Here is a 16,148-nt window from a genome sequence, read left to right as displayed (position 1 = left end):
CATTACTAAAAGCCTGATGTCAGCACTTTTTGATCCAACAGGGCAACCACCTCGAGCTTGACTTTCCTGAGTTACTGGTAGTTCTTGTAACCACCTCGTGACCTGCAGCAGCACCTTAGAAACTGCAGAAATTGCTGCAGCTTCCAGAAATACACAGAAAGATGAAGTCAGCCACTTGGTTTGGGTGCTTTCAGCCTCAGTCTCTTTTAAGCAACCAAGCGGGAACAGCAGTGGAGTGGCTGATGCTGGTGCTCAGCGCAGAGTCCCCCCAGGAGAGCAGGGAGCACAGGGGTGCCCGGGCTGCCCAAAACACCTCCTCAGGGTGTAGGGACGAGCCCTCAGCTCCTGGGACTCCAGTTTGATCAAGCCTTCCCCACCTCCATCCCACAGGTTCCCCACATTCCACTCAACCTTGCCCCAGCACAAGCCCATTTCCAGCCCAGCCCCACACAGCTCCCCCACGCCCCCCACACTCGCTTCTCCCGGCCTAGGCCCACACCCGGCCCAGCCCCACACCGCCAGGACCCAGCCGCTCCCCGCCCCACGCCGTTCCCCTCACCTGCGGATGGTGACGGCCCGGAAGAGCGGGTACCATACGGAGAACTGGCAATGCACCACCTGCTCCTTCTTCATCCTCCCCCCTCAACCCAACCCGGTCCGGTGCGGCCCGGCTCGGCCCGCTTCGCCCAGCCGCTCCCGGAAGCTTCCGCTCCGCCCGGAACCTCCCCCGCAGCTCCCGGCGGCACCCGGCCCGCCATCGCGGGCGCACACGGCGCGGCGCGGCGCGGCCCTACCCGGCCCCGCCTCAGCGGAGCACCTGGCCCTCGCCTCAGCCGCCGCCGCCGCCTCAGCGGAGCTCGGTGCCGCCCGGCCGCCCCCAGCCTCACCGTACCCGCCCTAGGTAGCGGCCGCCCTGCTCTCAGCTGCCCGGCCGCTCTCCTGGCCTCCTCCGTATGCGTGGCCCGAGCGGGGCGAGGGGGGGGGTTTCCGGGCGGTTAACGTTGAAAAAACCCGGGTGGCCTCAGGGAAGCTGCGGGCGTTTTTCCCGCCGAGCAGGCTGTGCTTCCTTGCTTTGCATGTCCTTGTGTGAGAGGGCAGCTGGTGGTAGGACAAGGGGTAACGGCTTTAAACTGAAAGAGGGTAGATTTAGGTAAGGCATAGTGAGGAATTTATGTGAGGCACTGGCACAGGTTGCCCAGAGAAGCCGTGGATGCCCCACCCCCGGCAGTGCTCAGGGCCAGGCTGGATGGGGCTCTGAGAGACCCGGTCTGGTGGAAGGTCCCTGACCTGGTCTGGTGGAAGGTGTCCCTGCCCAGGGCAGGGGGGTTGGAATGAGATGGTGTTTAAGGTCCCTTCCAACCCAAACCATTCTGTGATTCTATGATAACAGAGCTCTACCGCAACAGACCTTCCTCCCTCTCCTCACGCAGGGCTGTGTTTCATTTTATTTCTTTCTAAGCCCCATGGTTCTGCCGTCGGCTTTGTGCCTGTGTGACCCCTGTGTGGAGGGCCAAGTCGTCTCCTTCCAGTGCTTTCCTCACATGCTCTCACATCTGCCATTTGAGGCTGTATCCCCAGGCCTTCTCGCACGTCGGTTGTTTGGAAGGTTGATGACAGTGTGGAGGTGCTGGTAATCTTTTTCTGCTTTTGCAAGATGGTCTTTGTTGTTGTCTGTTCTGCAGGGCAGGAACCAGTTACTTTTCCATATTTTACTTGATGCTGAGTGAATCATCCATGCTGCTAAATAACATGATTAAAAAAAAGAAAATTTTCCCCCACTTTTTCCCTATTCCTCTCTTCCATCAACTTCTGCTAATTAATTGATTTTGTTGCTAGAATCATATTGCTGGAATGCAAGTGCACTGACTGATGATAACAAGTTTAAAGTGACTTAGGAGCTTTTAGTGATATTTATCTTCAGCACACGTCTCAGTGCGCTGTTGGTTAAATCTTGTATAAAACACTGCCAGTGTCCCTTTTGCACATTCTTTGTAAGAAACCCTGTATTTTGTTTTGTTTTCAGCTTACTTTAGGACACTATTGCTGAGCTTCCATTAAATCTGGTTGCTGTCAGCTGGGATATGTAGTTTGGATCAGAGTTTTGAAAAGCGATTTAGCAAAGCTGACCCATCTGTTGTGGCTTGGAAAGGTGAATGCAAAGTCCCAGTAGCTTGGCTACTCTCTAAGCTGATTCACAGGCCCTGGTTGGCTTTAAGATTTTTAACTCCAGGGAAGGCTAATTTGGAAACTAGAATGGTTGGACGTTGCCTTGAAAGGAAGTTACTCAATAAGGGAATACGCAATGGAAAGAAAGTTATACCTTTTATAAATGATATGCCTTTTTCAGGTCTGAGTTCGACCCCACGTGAAAGACATGGAACGAGTAGCATGATTTGCCAGCAGTAGCCTGTAGTACCAGCCACATAAATCATCAGAGAAGGTAGAAGAGGGCCAAACATTTTTTTTTCCCATCATTTATAGTTCAGGTGCTGTTGGTTCATGCTAAGAAGGCTGATAAATGTGGACACTGACATATTCTTAAAATTGCACTGATAACTATTAAAAATTTTTATTCATAGAGTTTGTGTTATCGTAAGTCAGGTAGTCAGGTTCCCAGGCTGCTGTGCGAGCTGTGTTGTGTTTTTAACTCAAGTGATCCAGTGGTAGTTTTGTGAGATGGAAGAACCTTCCTGTCTGAGGGCTGTGAGACGAGGTCTCTTCTGAAACCTAACCTAGGGCTTTAGAAACCTAACACTGCAGTCTTAAGTTTAATTTTCAGTTGCGGCTGATTTTGTTTATGAACAAAAGATTGTTGCCACCTTTGACAGTATGACTAATATGAGACACCAGAACTGCAGCCTTCATTTAACCAAATGGTATTTCAGCTTCCTAACAGCAGAAATTCTCAGTTCTGTACAGTCAACTGAATTTGGAAAAAATTACTTTTTTTGGTGGAACTTCTTAAAATGTTACTCATAGGTAGAGTTATTGCACCCACTTGTGGAGGAGATCAAAACTACAGAAGCTGAGAGAGATGACTTCCTCTGTCTCGTTTTCACTTATTTTAGATTTTAGTGATAATTCAAACCACTGAAGCTTTATCATTTTTTTATTATTTTAAGTTGCAAGCCACCCTTGAATCTCTCTGCTGCAGAAGAGAGCAAACTGTGTTGAAAAGAGCTTCTGCCATGAAATGAGGTTCTAGGATGTATTTGTAACTGATACAAGTAAGTGTTAATACTGTTGTACAAACCACTGCTATAGCTGTTTGTGAGAGTTCGGGTACAATTGCGGTAATCTGTGTTTGAGAAAGATACATGGATATTTGCAAGCTCATGTGGCAGGATTAGCGTGATCCATGGAACAGGATTTCCTGTGAGGGGAGACTAAGAGAGGAGGACTTATTCAGCAAGAACCATGGCCATTGTCCAGCTGCCTCTCTGAAATTCTAAGTGAAGAGTTTGAGACGTTGCTGGCTCAAGAACAAATGGGTAACGGAGAGCTGGGATAGAAACTGGAAGATAAGCAAGTGAGGTTCTGGAACGTTTTTTCATTGAATAGTAATAAGGTAGATAGTAAACCTACATAGTTTTAAGGTCCATTGCTTTAAGAAAGGGTTATAGAACATATTTTTGAAAGAACAGAATTGGATTTAATGAGTCAGGGTTCCTTTTCAGGATTTATGTTACATAGATCATTACATTTGGTGGATGAAAAGCTGGACATGAGCTGTCAACGTGCATTTGCAGCCCAGAAGGCCAACCACATCCTGGGCTGCATCAAGAGAAGCGTGGTCAGCTGGCCGAGGGAGGTGATTCTGCCCCTCTACTCCACTCTGGTGAGACCCCACCTGGAGTACTGTGTCCAGTTCTGGAGCCCTCAGCACAGGAAAGACATGGACCAGTTGGAGAGGGTCCAGAGGAGGCCATGAAGATGATCAGAGGCTGAAGCACCTTTCCTGTGAGGATAGGCTGAGAGAGTTGGGGTTGTTCAGCCTGGAGAAGAGGGGGCTCCAGGGAGACCTTATAGCGGCCTTCCAGTACCTCAAGGGGGCTTATAAGAAACATGAGGACAGACTTTTTAGCAGGGCCTGTAGCCATAGGACAAGGGGTAGTTGTTTGCAAATAGAGGGAGGTAGATTCAGACTGGACATCGAGGAAAAAATGTTTTACAGTGAGAGTGGTGGAACACTGGCATAGGTTGCCCAGAGAGGTGGTGGATGCCCCATCCCTGGAAACGTTCAAGGCCAGGTTGGACGGGGCTCTGAGCAACCTGCTATTATGACGTAGTATCAGAGATGAGCTTCCTTGAAGTAAGAGTTTTGGTGCTGAAAGTGCCTTGTAACTCCACAGTGAGACAGGGGACTAATGGTGGATCTCTGATGCATTGTGTTTTTTGATGCCTGGTTTGCCTTTCAGCTAGAAATGGAGTGAGAGAGTGAGTGGCCAGTTTTATCTTCCTAGGGAGCATTAGGATGCGGGGTGAGGCATTGAGCTGCAGAGCCTTGCTTTGAGCATATATTCAGCTGCCTTTTGCACGATGTTAGCCACATCGTTCGCAGTGAGAGAGACTGATGTGCTTTGGTCACGCTAACTCCACATGCTGCCTAAACTTGCAACACACGGGTGACTTCTTGACCTCATCTTTTGGAGGAAGGATTGAGTCATTTCCGTGTTTATTAGTGATGTGTGTCAGGTGGAGGTAGGTTCTAGTTGTGATTATTTCTCAAGAGCAGACAATTTTTATCCCTGAAGTCCTCTTGGTGTAAGATTTTTTTCCACTTTCACAGTGGAGTGCATGGTCTCGTTGTGGTAATGCTGTGTTGACAGAGCACTTCACCCAGATCGGAATGAAACAATTTGACTAAAATGGATCAGTTTTGTCTCTGCATGTGTTTGACTTTGAATAGTGAAGGAGAGTGTCTTCAGCCGGCACAGCTAGACGGAAGCTGATAGGACTATTACAACTGTGTAAGTCAGGGATTTGGCCCAAACTCCTCTTCCTCCTTTGAGCTATTTGACTCTGAAACCATCAGGTGGAGCTGAAAATGTGAATTGCACTTGCCGTCACATGTCTCTAACTTTCTCCAGCAAGTTTTGTTTAATTTAGGATGCAGAAATGAACCTTTTAACTTTACTCTGAAAGCAAATATTGACTTTGTTTCATAGTAATCTGGACTTTGCACAGGAGGGGGAAAGTGTGACATTCCTGAAAATGGCAGCTGAGACATCCACAGAAGCTCCAAAACCTACTAGACAATCCGTCCTTAAAGAAGAGGTATAACATACTTGGTTTTGACACAGGTTTTGTTGTTAAATAACCATTATTTGAGACTAATCAGAATGTTTGTGAGTGCAGAGTAAGAAGTGCTGTATGTTTGTAAAATCAGTTCAGTAGACAAAATGCTTCTTCCTGATGGTCAGAGAGTTTTTAAAAGGTGGCGTTTCTCTTTGTTGAAATAATGATACAAATTATCAATGGTGAGAGGACTTCTACAGTGTTGCATTATTTTAAGCTGCTTCTTTTGGGGATTTTGCAACTCTTACTTATATTGTCTGTTCAGGCTGTTTTCAGTGTTCAGAAATAAAGCTGAAACATCTGGGAAACTGTGGAAATGGGGCAATCGTGAAATTCAGCCTTATTTCCATTCCTTTAGGATGAACCACTGAAAGTTGCCTTACATTTAAAATTGTACCTTCTTTGATGCTTTCTGACAGGGTTTGAATTTAGATAATTGCTGTTCTAAATACATTAGTAAGGAAGCAGTAAGATTTTTTTTTCAGAAATGTTGTGCTCACATCTTCACAGAATCAGAAAATATCATGTCCTGAGTAGTGAATTTGGAGGTACTTCTGTACTTTTGGGTGCTTATTTGGAGCACTTTCACCCTAATTTAAAGTGCCTGTATTTGTTTCTGTTCTCTTTTAAGTGAATTGTTAAAAGTTATATTAAAGGCAGGTTTGGCAACAGCATCACACTGTTGTTATAACACGAATATAGTTTCATTATCCAGCGTTCCTTCCTTGGAATGAACACAGTGTTGTGATTTCTTTAGTTTTCAAGGTACAAAACTTTTTCAGGAAAGAAGAGACTGACATTGTTGGGATATATTTATGGCTTTTCCCATTGGGTGTTTTTTTTAATATGAACATTTCTCAAGCAATAAAGAGTTTAGTTTTTGTAAGCTTTTTGGATTTTCTATTAAGATCTGTGTTTTTGCAGGTAACATTTTCTTTTTTTTTTTTTTTTTTTTCCCCCCCCATGATGCCTCTTAGTTCTTCTCCTTTGGAACACCGTATTCTTTGGCCTCATTGAAAGTTTGTAATTAGATCTTACGTATTTAAAGTAAGTCATTTTGTGGGATTAATACAGGAGAGTATTTACCATGCCTCTGCCAGTGGCCCTCGTATGAGAGAGTTGGGGCTGTTCAGTCTGGAGAAGAGGAGGCTTCAGGGAGACCTGATAGCAGCCTTCCAGTACCTAAAGAGGGCTTACAGGAAAGACAGGGAGAAACTCTTCAGTAGTGCCTTTGTGACAGGTCAAGGGATAATGGTTTCAAAATAGAGGGAGGTAGATTCAGATTAGATATTGGGAAGAAATTTTTTACACTGAGGGTGGTGGAACACTGGCACAGGTTGCCCAGAGAGGTGGTGGATGCCCCATCCCTGGAAACATTCAAGGCCACGTTGGACGGGGCTCTGAGCAACCTGATCTGGTTGGAGATGTCCCTGCTCCTTGCAGGGGGGTTGGACTGGGTGGGCTTTAAAGGTCCCTTCTGACCGTAACTATGATTCTATATTGAAAGTGATTCTGTAACCCTTCAGTAATTACATGGTGTTGTGGTTTTGTTAGTGAGGGGAGGCTTCCCAGGACATGATATTTTCTGATTCTGTGAAGATGTGAGCACAACATTTCTGAAAAAAAAATCTTACTACGACAATGGTCTGATGTTGGAATATCTCCTCTCGTGAGATTAGTGGCTGATCTTATTTCCTTCTTCCTGTTTCAGGGAACCCACACGGTTGTGAGCAAAAGCAGATGTTATTTGCCGTCAAAGTAATAGATAAAGCAATAAAAATAATTCTAAAACTGAATATGGTAAATGCAACACATCCTGCAAAGTATCCTTAGGCCCTGACCAGAGGATTTAGCGAAGCAGAAGTTAATCTTCTGGGCCAGCTTCCATGGGTTTTAATTGTGTGCTCGACAAGGCGGGTGGCAATAAAATTCTCTTTCTTCTAGGGAAACCTAGCAGCTTTCAGTCTTCTCCCTCTGTGTGCTGTTAGCAGCAAGGGTTTCACCTAACTTTAGAGGATTGTGGAACACTTCCATTGTAAATATTTAGGCTACATGTCCTATAGTACTTCTTTTTAATTATTGCTCTGTGATGGTAGAGGCCAAAAGCTGTCCTTAACAACACCTGATGAAAGACACTTTGTTTGACATTGTTTGTTTTATATACATAAAACCTACTTTTTTCTTTTTCTTTTTTTTTTTTTTTCTTTTGTCATTTTGGAGCTTGGATAGGTCTAATTTCTTACAGACTAGAGATGTCCCTGCTCCTGTCAGGGATGTCCCTGCTCCTTGCAGGGGGGTTGGACTAGATGACCTTTGAAGGTCCCTTCCAACCCTAACCATTCTATGATTCTATGATTCTTTTTCCCCTAAGATTCCTAGGGACAGTGATGCGGTTCTCATTTCAGCCATTTTCCCCTTTCTGCGCAGCAAATGACGATTTTGTGACAGGAGGAATGAGCTGCCAGTTCTGTTGAATGCTGCAGGAATATGGGACCACAATCGGTGACCCAGTCCTTTGTGTTCTCTGCAATGTTAAAAAAAAATTCGTTAACGCAAAATGCGTTTGGCTATGTTTACTTAACTGAAGTGTATATATATTCCTCTCCTCTCCACAACAAATGGAACATGATTTTATTCTGTTTCTTTTGGATCTTCCTGTACTCCAGTTCTGCAGTGATTTAGGAGTGAATGCTAATATCTAGGGATTTTTCCCTTTTAAAGGAAAGATGAGGAAACATCACAGGGCAAATAAACTCATTTAGCTCAGAAGCGCTCAATCAGCGGCTCTCAGGAATCCTAAAAGGGCAAGTATGTATCACTGCTTGTGGTTATGGAACAGAGCGGTTACACAAGGCTGCAGTCTGAGATCACCGCAAGAAAAGTTTCAAAATAGTTTGGTTTTCAGTCTTGCATGCTAGGCTATTAGGCCATGCTCTCTGATCAGTGAGCACTCATAATCTCCAGCGTCACTAAAGTCTGTGCAGATCAGTGACTCTTTCAGCTGAAATATGAGCTTTGCAGAATCCTTCTAAAAAGATGAGGACTTTCCAGTACGTACCACCCCACTGAATTAATTGAAACTTAGTTATCAAATTCATGTTACAAAAAGTTACTGGGCTTATTTTCTACTACTGTTCATTAACTTGGAGTAAATGTTTTTTTCCATAATAGCTACAGGAATGTTGTGGCGTGTTCCTGCGTGTATTCAGACCCTGAGATTTTTGTCTTCAAAATAATCCAAAAATAGTTGTGTTGTTTCTCCCTTTAGCCTCCAAATACCTTTGAGATTAATCTTATAATGTATTTAACAAATAATTCTTTATTTTAGGTAATTGCAGAAAGAAAATGGTTGAAGCTTGAAGAAACAACTTATACTGATCCCTTTGGTAAAACCAGGTGATTGCCTCTCCGGCGTTTCAGATTCCTGTAACGTTCCCAATTGTATGCACTAGCCCCAGGCTAGACAATAGGAGCATTACAAACCTGTTACTCAACACAAGAGGAGATCTATTCATTGTGCAATTTCTTTATAGTTCATACTGTTCAGCAGAAAAAAAAACCCCACTTGAGCAGATGTGCTAGCATGTGGGATCGAATTTGGCTCCTAAATCCTTTTGGGTGCATTGGACTCTGGTTTATCTTGCATTTCCCCTTCCTTATAAAGACGCTGTGCAGAAGCAGGTTCTAGCTATGCAACCAGACTGTGATGGTCAGAGAGTTTGTTCCGTGGCTCTTCTGGTTCTTCATTAAGGGCTTTTTTCCCCCAGAATCCTGCTGGATCTTGCATACTATTGACAAGTTACTGTCCTCTTGTATATTGTCATGCCTGTCCAATTATTTTCTGTGCTTTAGTTTTGCTGTATTTGTCCAGATGTGACAACACAGCTTTACTTCCCTCCCCTTTATGTCTTAGATTCTGTACTGATTGCTTTTCCTAGTGCCTCCCGGTTCATCGGCGAGGTATCCTTTCAAAAAGTAGCAAAGACTTGAGCTCTTGTGCAAGAATTTTTATTGCTTGTGGATTTTTGGTTTTTACTCATCCCGTTGCTTATTTTGAAAGAGAAGCTTTGGTCTTTCTTGCCTATGTGCTCCTAGTGCTCAAGTGACTGAGCTGGGAGTTGGCAGTAACTTATACTATAAACATTCTGCAAAAGCAAGATAAAAGATAGGATGCACGTGGTCTTGTTACAAAACTGTCTTTCAAAACCTGACATATTTAATATATAAATTGCTTTATTTTGCACTTTTCTAGGATCACTTTTATAAGACTTGCCTGTTCTGTGACAGTTATTTGTGTCATTTGCTTTTTTTTAATGATCTTAAACAATCATTATTTATTTTCCTCTCCTTTAAGTAAGCAAAACAAAATTATATGACAGACATTTTATAGTGCCAGTGTATGACAGGATTTGCCTAAGGCCAGCTTTTTTCTTATGGGGCCTCACTGTGTGATGGTATATTTTGCTTTTAAATGAAAATAGCAAGGGTAGAAGACAACTTACAAATGAAATGGATATCGTTCCTTTTAATATATTAATTTGTGCTTTTCTCTGTCTTAAACAGAACTTGGGAAACAGTAAAGCGTACTGGCAAGAAAAAGGGCGTTTCAGCTGATGGTAAGACATTGGTGACTTTTTTGGTTTGCATTTTTTCCTGTGAAAGTTTTGATAAACTCACAGTGCGGAGCTAGAGCCCATCTATTTCTGAATGAATGAGGATGTGGAACAAATAGCTCAGCAGAGCTTGCTATACCTCTGAGCTAATGAAATACTGCCTTCAGTGCTGAAGAATCAGAACCTTACTGGGAGTGTTTACTCAAAATCATTGTATTCACTTCAGAACAATGGAGCGATTTCAAAGACATGATGAATGCTCTGATACAGAGTAGCTCACAGACTGGTGAATTGGGGCTAGGGATACAGTTTCGTTTGGGCAAAAGAGGAACATGACTTTGCCATTAATGGAGTTTAGGAGGGCGTTCCATACTATGGCTTCCAAACAGTCTCTGCAGGCAAGAGAGCCCTTCCCTACATACTGGTGGGCTGAGGCTCAGTCTTGCTTGGTGTGTGTGCCTCTTGTTTGCTGGGGTACCTTGAAGATCCCATTTTGGGCTTTTGTCTCTCACCATGCATGATATAAGGAGCTTAAATTGGTAACTCAGGATTCTGGAGCGGACATCTAAATGTTTAATGCTCAGAGTAACAGTGCTTGGGTTCCTTTCCAGATCTAGCACTAGATACTTTCCGCTGCACTCAAATACTATGCGCTTGTGTCTCCGGTCGCTATTGTAGGTGTAGCGGTGATAGCGGTACTGCAGAGGACTCTCCACTACGACTGCATTGTCCTAGTGAAACAGTTCAGGCCCCCGATTAATGGCTATTGCTTGGAATTTCCTGCAGGTGAGTGACTGAAACAGTCAGATGAGTCACATAAAGCTGACATTTAAGATGTGCTTGGAGTGTCAGTCTTAATGAAGTAGCTCTTAATGAAGTCGCTCTAACCAGAAAACTGTAGTGAGTTCTGTAGTTCGGTGTACTATGCAGAAATAGGAATATTCGATAATGAAGAATACAAAACTAGTTCATTTTAACAGATTGGAAACATTTTGCACAGTAGTCTGGTAGTAGAATATTGCATTTCCCTCCACTCCTCCTTTCTCTAAGCGCCAAAGCTTTTGGCTTCTTTCCCTCATGAGAATATTAATGCCATTTCCTGGGAAGGTGGCGTGTGTCTGTAGGTAATCAATTGAAGACACAGGCAGCAGCGTGATGAATCCAGGAACTGGAATCCTTCCTAATGCCTCCATTTATCCCTCTGTGAAATTAGGGTAGTGACAGTGTTTCACCTCGTTTGTAAACCTGGTTTCTATCTCGGTGTCGTGGTTTTGTCGGGATGGGTACTGGGGGTAAGCGCTAACTTTTACGTTGTTCTTGTGCATTGTTTATCTCACAGGCCTCATTGAGGAAAATGAGACTGCAGAAAGTGCTGCGTTGCGGGAGCTGGAGGAAGAAACTGGGTACAAGGGGGAAGTCATTGAATGTACTCCAGGTCTTTTGTTTTTATTATTTTCCCACCCAAAGCTAATTCTGTCTTTGAGTACTCTAAATGTCTAAAATGCTCTTAAACCAAAGGAAGAGTCTGTGCAGAAAAGTCTACGCAGATTAGCAGAGAGTAGTATCCCATGGCTGTACCAAGGAGACTTCCATCCCTGATGAGTTAGTTGCTGAACTTTTGTTAAACGTTCAGGACTGAAGTGACAGTGATGTCTAGAGGGGGCAAACTTTGCTATTAATTAAGATCCTTTACACAAAACCCAACTATTCAAGCTGTGATTTGGCATTGTAGTATAAAGGTCTAAATTGCTGGACTTAATGTGAACAGCATCCGTGAACTTAGGTAGAAAAAATAGCTGCGTGATGCTGTCTGAGTGGAGGTCACCCTCTTGTCAGCTGTGAGCAGGTGACAGTACTGAGCTTCTCCAACCAGAAAGAGGAAAGGAGAGGATAATTGGGGTAAATCCAGAGATCCTTTGGAATGTGTTTGTTGCCAATCCAATGCTTCCTCCATAAAACAAAGTGAAGGCAAAATGAGGATCATAAATAAAAGCCAAGTTAAAAAATAAAACTTGATTTGAAGTAAATGTCATTACAGTTGAGACGTGGCTCTCGATGATTGGGTACGACTGTATGCTGGGGACTGGGAGAGATGGAGAGAGGTGATGGCAAAATTAGACTCTAATAGGCTGAGAAAGTCTGTAAGGGAATTACAGTTTACAGTTTAATCTTCGGTCGATGGAATGGAAAGTAAACTTAGCTGCTGAAAACAAGTCTTACAAGGAATCTGTAAAAGAACTGAGAGTTACAGAGGCATTACTTTTCAGAACATGCAAAAACAAACTTTTCACAACTCTTCCAGCATGAACGTTTGCCAAATATATGTTCTCCTGTTGTATTAGATACATTCCTGTGAAAGCTTTTGTTAAAATGTCTAGGTGCCAGACTTCTGCTTTTGAAAAATTAACCTCTACGTGTGCTTGTTGGCAGCTCTCTGCTTGGACCCGGGTTTGTCAAACAGCACGACACACATTGTGAGTGTCACCATTAATGGAGATGATGCTGAGAATACAAGACCTAAGCAAAAGCTTGGTGAGTTTTGTACCATTTCTTTGAAAATTCTGAGAAGGTAACAAAAGATTTAGTTTAAAGAATTCTCCCTACCACTGTAACTGTTCTGTCCCAGCTGATTTAGATGCTGTATGTCCTTCAAATCCTACCCTCCGGTCTAGATAAGTAGAGCTGTGTTTCATTGCTAAGTTCACTGGGGAGGCCCAGGCGTTACGTGTCAGGTGTTGGCCCACCCAGAATGGGAAATTTAGGCGACAGCCTTCAGTGAGGGCCCTAAGCACGTGTGAACCTAAATTTTCCTCTTAGTTCTGGCTTGACCCTGGAAGTAACTACAGTGTGAGTCATGATCAGTCAGCTATGGAAATGCTTTTTAGTTGTAAACTCAAGTGTATTTCAAAATCCTTTACTTACTACTTTTCGTTTTTTGTTTTTTTTTTTTTTTTTTACTTGCAGATGATGGAGGTACGTTACATACCTGTGCTCACAGTGACAGTAAGGTCAAGTGTGATCTTCGTATGGCAAGTTTTACTTAGAAAATGTCTGTTAAAATTGTTTTTTGTTTGGGCTTGCTTAATCTCCTGGCCCTAATCAAGCATGCATGAGATTGACTTTGGCCTAAACATGAAAATTCCTGTGGGGTATTATCGCATCAATTATCTTCAATTGTTGCACCTATAGCTCCAGTACATCAGGAAATACAAATTACTGAACCCACAAGAGCTGCAGATCAAGCCCCAAAGACAACTCATTTAGATAGATAGGGGAGGTGTAAGCCAGCACACATTCAGCCAGAACAAACCCTTTGTCTTTGTGCTGTTTTGGTCTTCAAACGCATCTACAATGCATTAGTGTACTGGTATAATCATGGAATCATAGAATGGTTAGAGTTGGAAGGGACCTTCAAAGGTCACCTAGTTCAACCCCCTGCAAGGAGCAGGGACGTCCCCGACTAGATCAGGTTGCTCAGAGGCTCGTCCAGCCTGGCCTTGAACGTTTCCAGGGATGGGGCTTCCACTACCTCTCTGGGCAACCTGTTCCAGTGTTCTACAACCCTCATTGTAAAAAATTTTCTCCTAATATCCAATCTAAATCTACCTCTCTCTATTTTGAAACCATTATTCCTCATCCTATCACAGCAGGCCCTACTGAACAGCCTCTCCCCATCTTTCTTGTAGGCTCCCTTGAGGGACTGGAAGGCCGCTATGAGGTCTCCCTGGAGCCTCCTTTTCTCCAGGCTGAACAGCCCCAACTCTCTCAGCCTGTCCTCATAGGAAAGGTGCTCCAGCCCTTTTATCATCTTTGTGGCCCTCCTCTGGACCTTCTTCAGCTGGTCCATGTCCTTCTTATGTTGGGGCTCCAGAACTGGACACAGTACTCCAGGTGGGGTCTCACCAGGGCAGAGTAGAGGGAATCACCTCCCTCGACCTGCTGGCCACGCTCCTCTTGATGCAGCCCAGGATGCGGTTGGCCTTCTGGGCCACAAGGGCGCATTGCCTGCTCATGTTGAGCTTCTCATCCACCAGCACTCCCAAGTCCTTCTCCTCAGGGCTGCTCTCAATCCATTCCCTGCCCAGCCTGTATTTGTGCCTGGAATTGCCATGACCCAGGTGCAGGACCTTGCACTTGGCCTGGTTGAACTTCATGAGGTTGGCACGGGCCCACCTCTCCAGCCTGTCAAGGTCCCTCTGGATGGCGTCCCTCCCTTCCAGCGTGTCGACGGCACCACACAACTTGGTGTCGTCAGCGAACTTGCTGAGGGTGCACTCTATCCCACTGTCCATGTCACCGACAAAGATGTTGAACAGGGCCGGGCCCAACACGGACCCCTGAGGGACGCCACTCGTGACCGGTCTCCACATGGACATTGAGCCGTTGACCACCACTCTTTGAGTGCAGCCATCCAGCCAACTCCTTATCCACCGAGTGGTCCGTCCATCAAACCCATGTCTCTCTAGTTTAGAGAGAAGGATGTCGTGTGGGACAGTGTCAAAAGCTTTGCACAAGTCCAGGTAGATGATATCTGTTGCTCGTCCCTTGTCCACCGATGCTGTCACCCTGTCATAGAAGGCCACCAAATTGGTCAGGCACGATCTGCCCTAGGTAAAGCCATGTTGGCTGTCACCAACGAAACAGAAGTCCACTTCAACAGTGTATTTTCCATTCTCAGAAGGAAAACGGTCTCCTTTTAGGACTCTTATCCTCCATAGCTGTCAGCTACACTGTTTTTCCCAGTTTCTTTCTGCCCAACCTGTTTTTTTTAAATGACCCCAGTCACAGCCTTTCCCACCTTAATTGGCCTTTTTGCGGTGTATGAAGGCTCACAGCTTTTGGATGGTGACAAGCATTACACCAGTTTGTTTCCCCTTTTAAATTGTAAGAAACAGGACACCAAGGCAGACTTCCTGTACTGTTTACTAAATTAAAGGTTCGCTAAATTAAATCTTTTTCTTCTCTCCTAGAATTTGTGGAAGTTATTTCACTTCCAAAGAACGACCTACTGCAAAGAATTGATGGTAAGAGCTTTCTGACACATTCAATGCGAGCTTCCAGAAACCCTTAGCTTCCCTTCTCAATGCTGCCCTTGGCATTTCTTGTCCTGGAATACTGTGTCTTAAACAAAAAGCTGTGAGAGACTTGGCCAGGTAACAGTTAGTGATAGCATTAGATGTTAGCATTAAGAATTCCTGTCTGGCATGCCACACATCTTCATGTGAGTAAGGGAGGTAAATTTACGCAGAGCAAGTTCTAACAGCGTATCATACTTTTATTTTGCAGAACTCGTGGCAGAAGAACATATTGCAGTGGATGCCAGGGTTTATACTTACGCATTGGCCCTGAAGCGTGCAGCAGAAAAACCGCTCCAAGTTCCTTTTATGAAGTTCTAAAACTAGACAAAGAGAAATTTAGTGGAACCTCACCAATTCAGATGGCTTAGAAGTGTAACTTTTCTTGTAGTAAAGGTCCTTTGCTTTACTTGTAAAGCAAAAGAAAAGTCTTTGTAGGAAAGATTCTGATATTTTTATCTGGAATTATGTAACTGACAAAAAACATTCCTTCTAACTGCTCGGTCTATCAAGCCTTGACAGAATAATCATAATAAAAGTACTGGTTAATTTTCAGGACGGCTCATTTCTCACTACATTCATCACTGCACTCAGGTTTCAGTTCAGTTACTGTAGCTGCGTGTTATAGCACCACCTGTTCAAAACGAGGAAGAGAGCAGGAAAAGCACATTTCTCTCTCGCAGGCACCATCACTGGAACATTTAGAGGTAGTTTTCTGCAGTAGGAGCAGCAACAGCTGCAAAGGGACACAGTGTTTGAAACTGCAGTTTTGGGAACTCCCCTTTATGATTTAGACCTGAAGATGGTGCTTCCTAATCTCTCCAGAAAGAGAAAGAGGGCTTGTTTGGTCTAAGAAAATTCAGATTCTGCCAACTACAGTAACAACAGCCCATCATGGGTGCAAACCAGTACCCTCCATGTACCATGTCTCTGCACCTACGTCCAGTCTCATCACTTCTAAACCAACCTTCAGTCGACTGCTGCTGCTTTTGTAAACAACCACCACTGGTTAAAGGTTAGGATCTAAGAGTTAATAAACATGTTAACATCAACATCTTGCTTCTGAAATAAATTTGGATGAGCATGCATAATGAGGAGGACTTTCCTAGCTTTGAAATGAAGCAGAAAACTTGTTTTAGGTTTTCTTACCTTCACAACCACG

The 16,148-nt window shown here is 44.1% G+C and overlaps 2 protein-coding genes across 9 annotated transcripts in view; one reads left to right on the top strand and one right to left on the bottom strand.

The window, feature by feature from the left end:
• Positions 1–707, bottom strand: part of CDC123 (cell division cycle 123) — a 34,511-nt gene extending 33,804 nt beyond the window's left edge. For both annotated transcript variants that reach the window (XM_086745077.1, XM_086745084.1), the window contains exon 1: positions 560–707. In XM_086745077.1, coding sequence (XP_086601203.1) covers positions 560–633 — 74 coding nt within the window. In that variant the 5' untranslated portion in view covers positions 634–707. The remainder of the gene's footprint in view (positions 1–559) is intronic.
• Positions 708–781: 74 nt separating this feature from the next.
• NUDT5 (nudix hydrolase 5) lies at positions 782–15,541 on the top strand. Of its 7 annotated transcripts, none has more exons than XM_086745215.1 (11): positions 805–901; positions 2,348–2,440; positions 3,123–3,227; positions 5,188–5,277; positions 8,627–8,694; positions 9,862–9,914; positions 10,590–10,697; positions 11,251–11,346; positions 12,342–12,443; positions 14,882–14,935; positions 15,198–15,541. In XM_086745215.1, exons 4-11 carry the CDS (start codon positions 5,215–5,217, stop codon positions 15,305–15,307), a joined length of 654 nt encoding a protein of 217 aa, XP_086601341.1. In that variant the 5' UTR covers positions 805–901; positions 2,348–2,440; positions 3,123–3,227; positions 5,188–5,214; the 3' UTR covers positions 15,308–15,541. The 7 variants fall into 7 exon arrangements, with proteins under 7 accessions (XP_086601335.1, XP_086601306.1, XP_086601350.1 ...); XM_086745188.1 differs by having other exon boundaries at positions 5,169–5,277; XM_086745209.1 differs by lacking the exon at positions 2,348–2,440 and having other exon boundaries at positions 782–901.
• The last annotated feature ends 607 nt before the right edge of the window (positions 15,542–16,148 follow it).

Source organism: Chlamydotis macqueenii, chromosome 1, assembly GCF_036417535.1.
Source record: "Chlamydotis macqueenii isolate bChlMac1 chromosome 1, bChlMac1.mat, whole genome shotgun sequence".
Taxonomy (NCBI): Eukaryota; Metazoa; Chordata; class Aves; order Otidiformes; family Otididae; genus Chlamydotis; species Chlamydotis macqueenii.
This window is presented reverse-complemented; position numbering and strand designations above follow the sequence as displayed.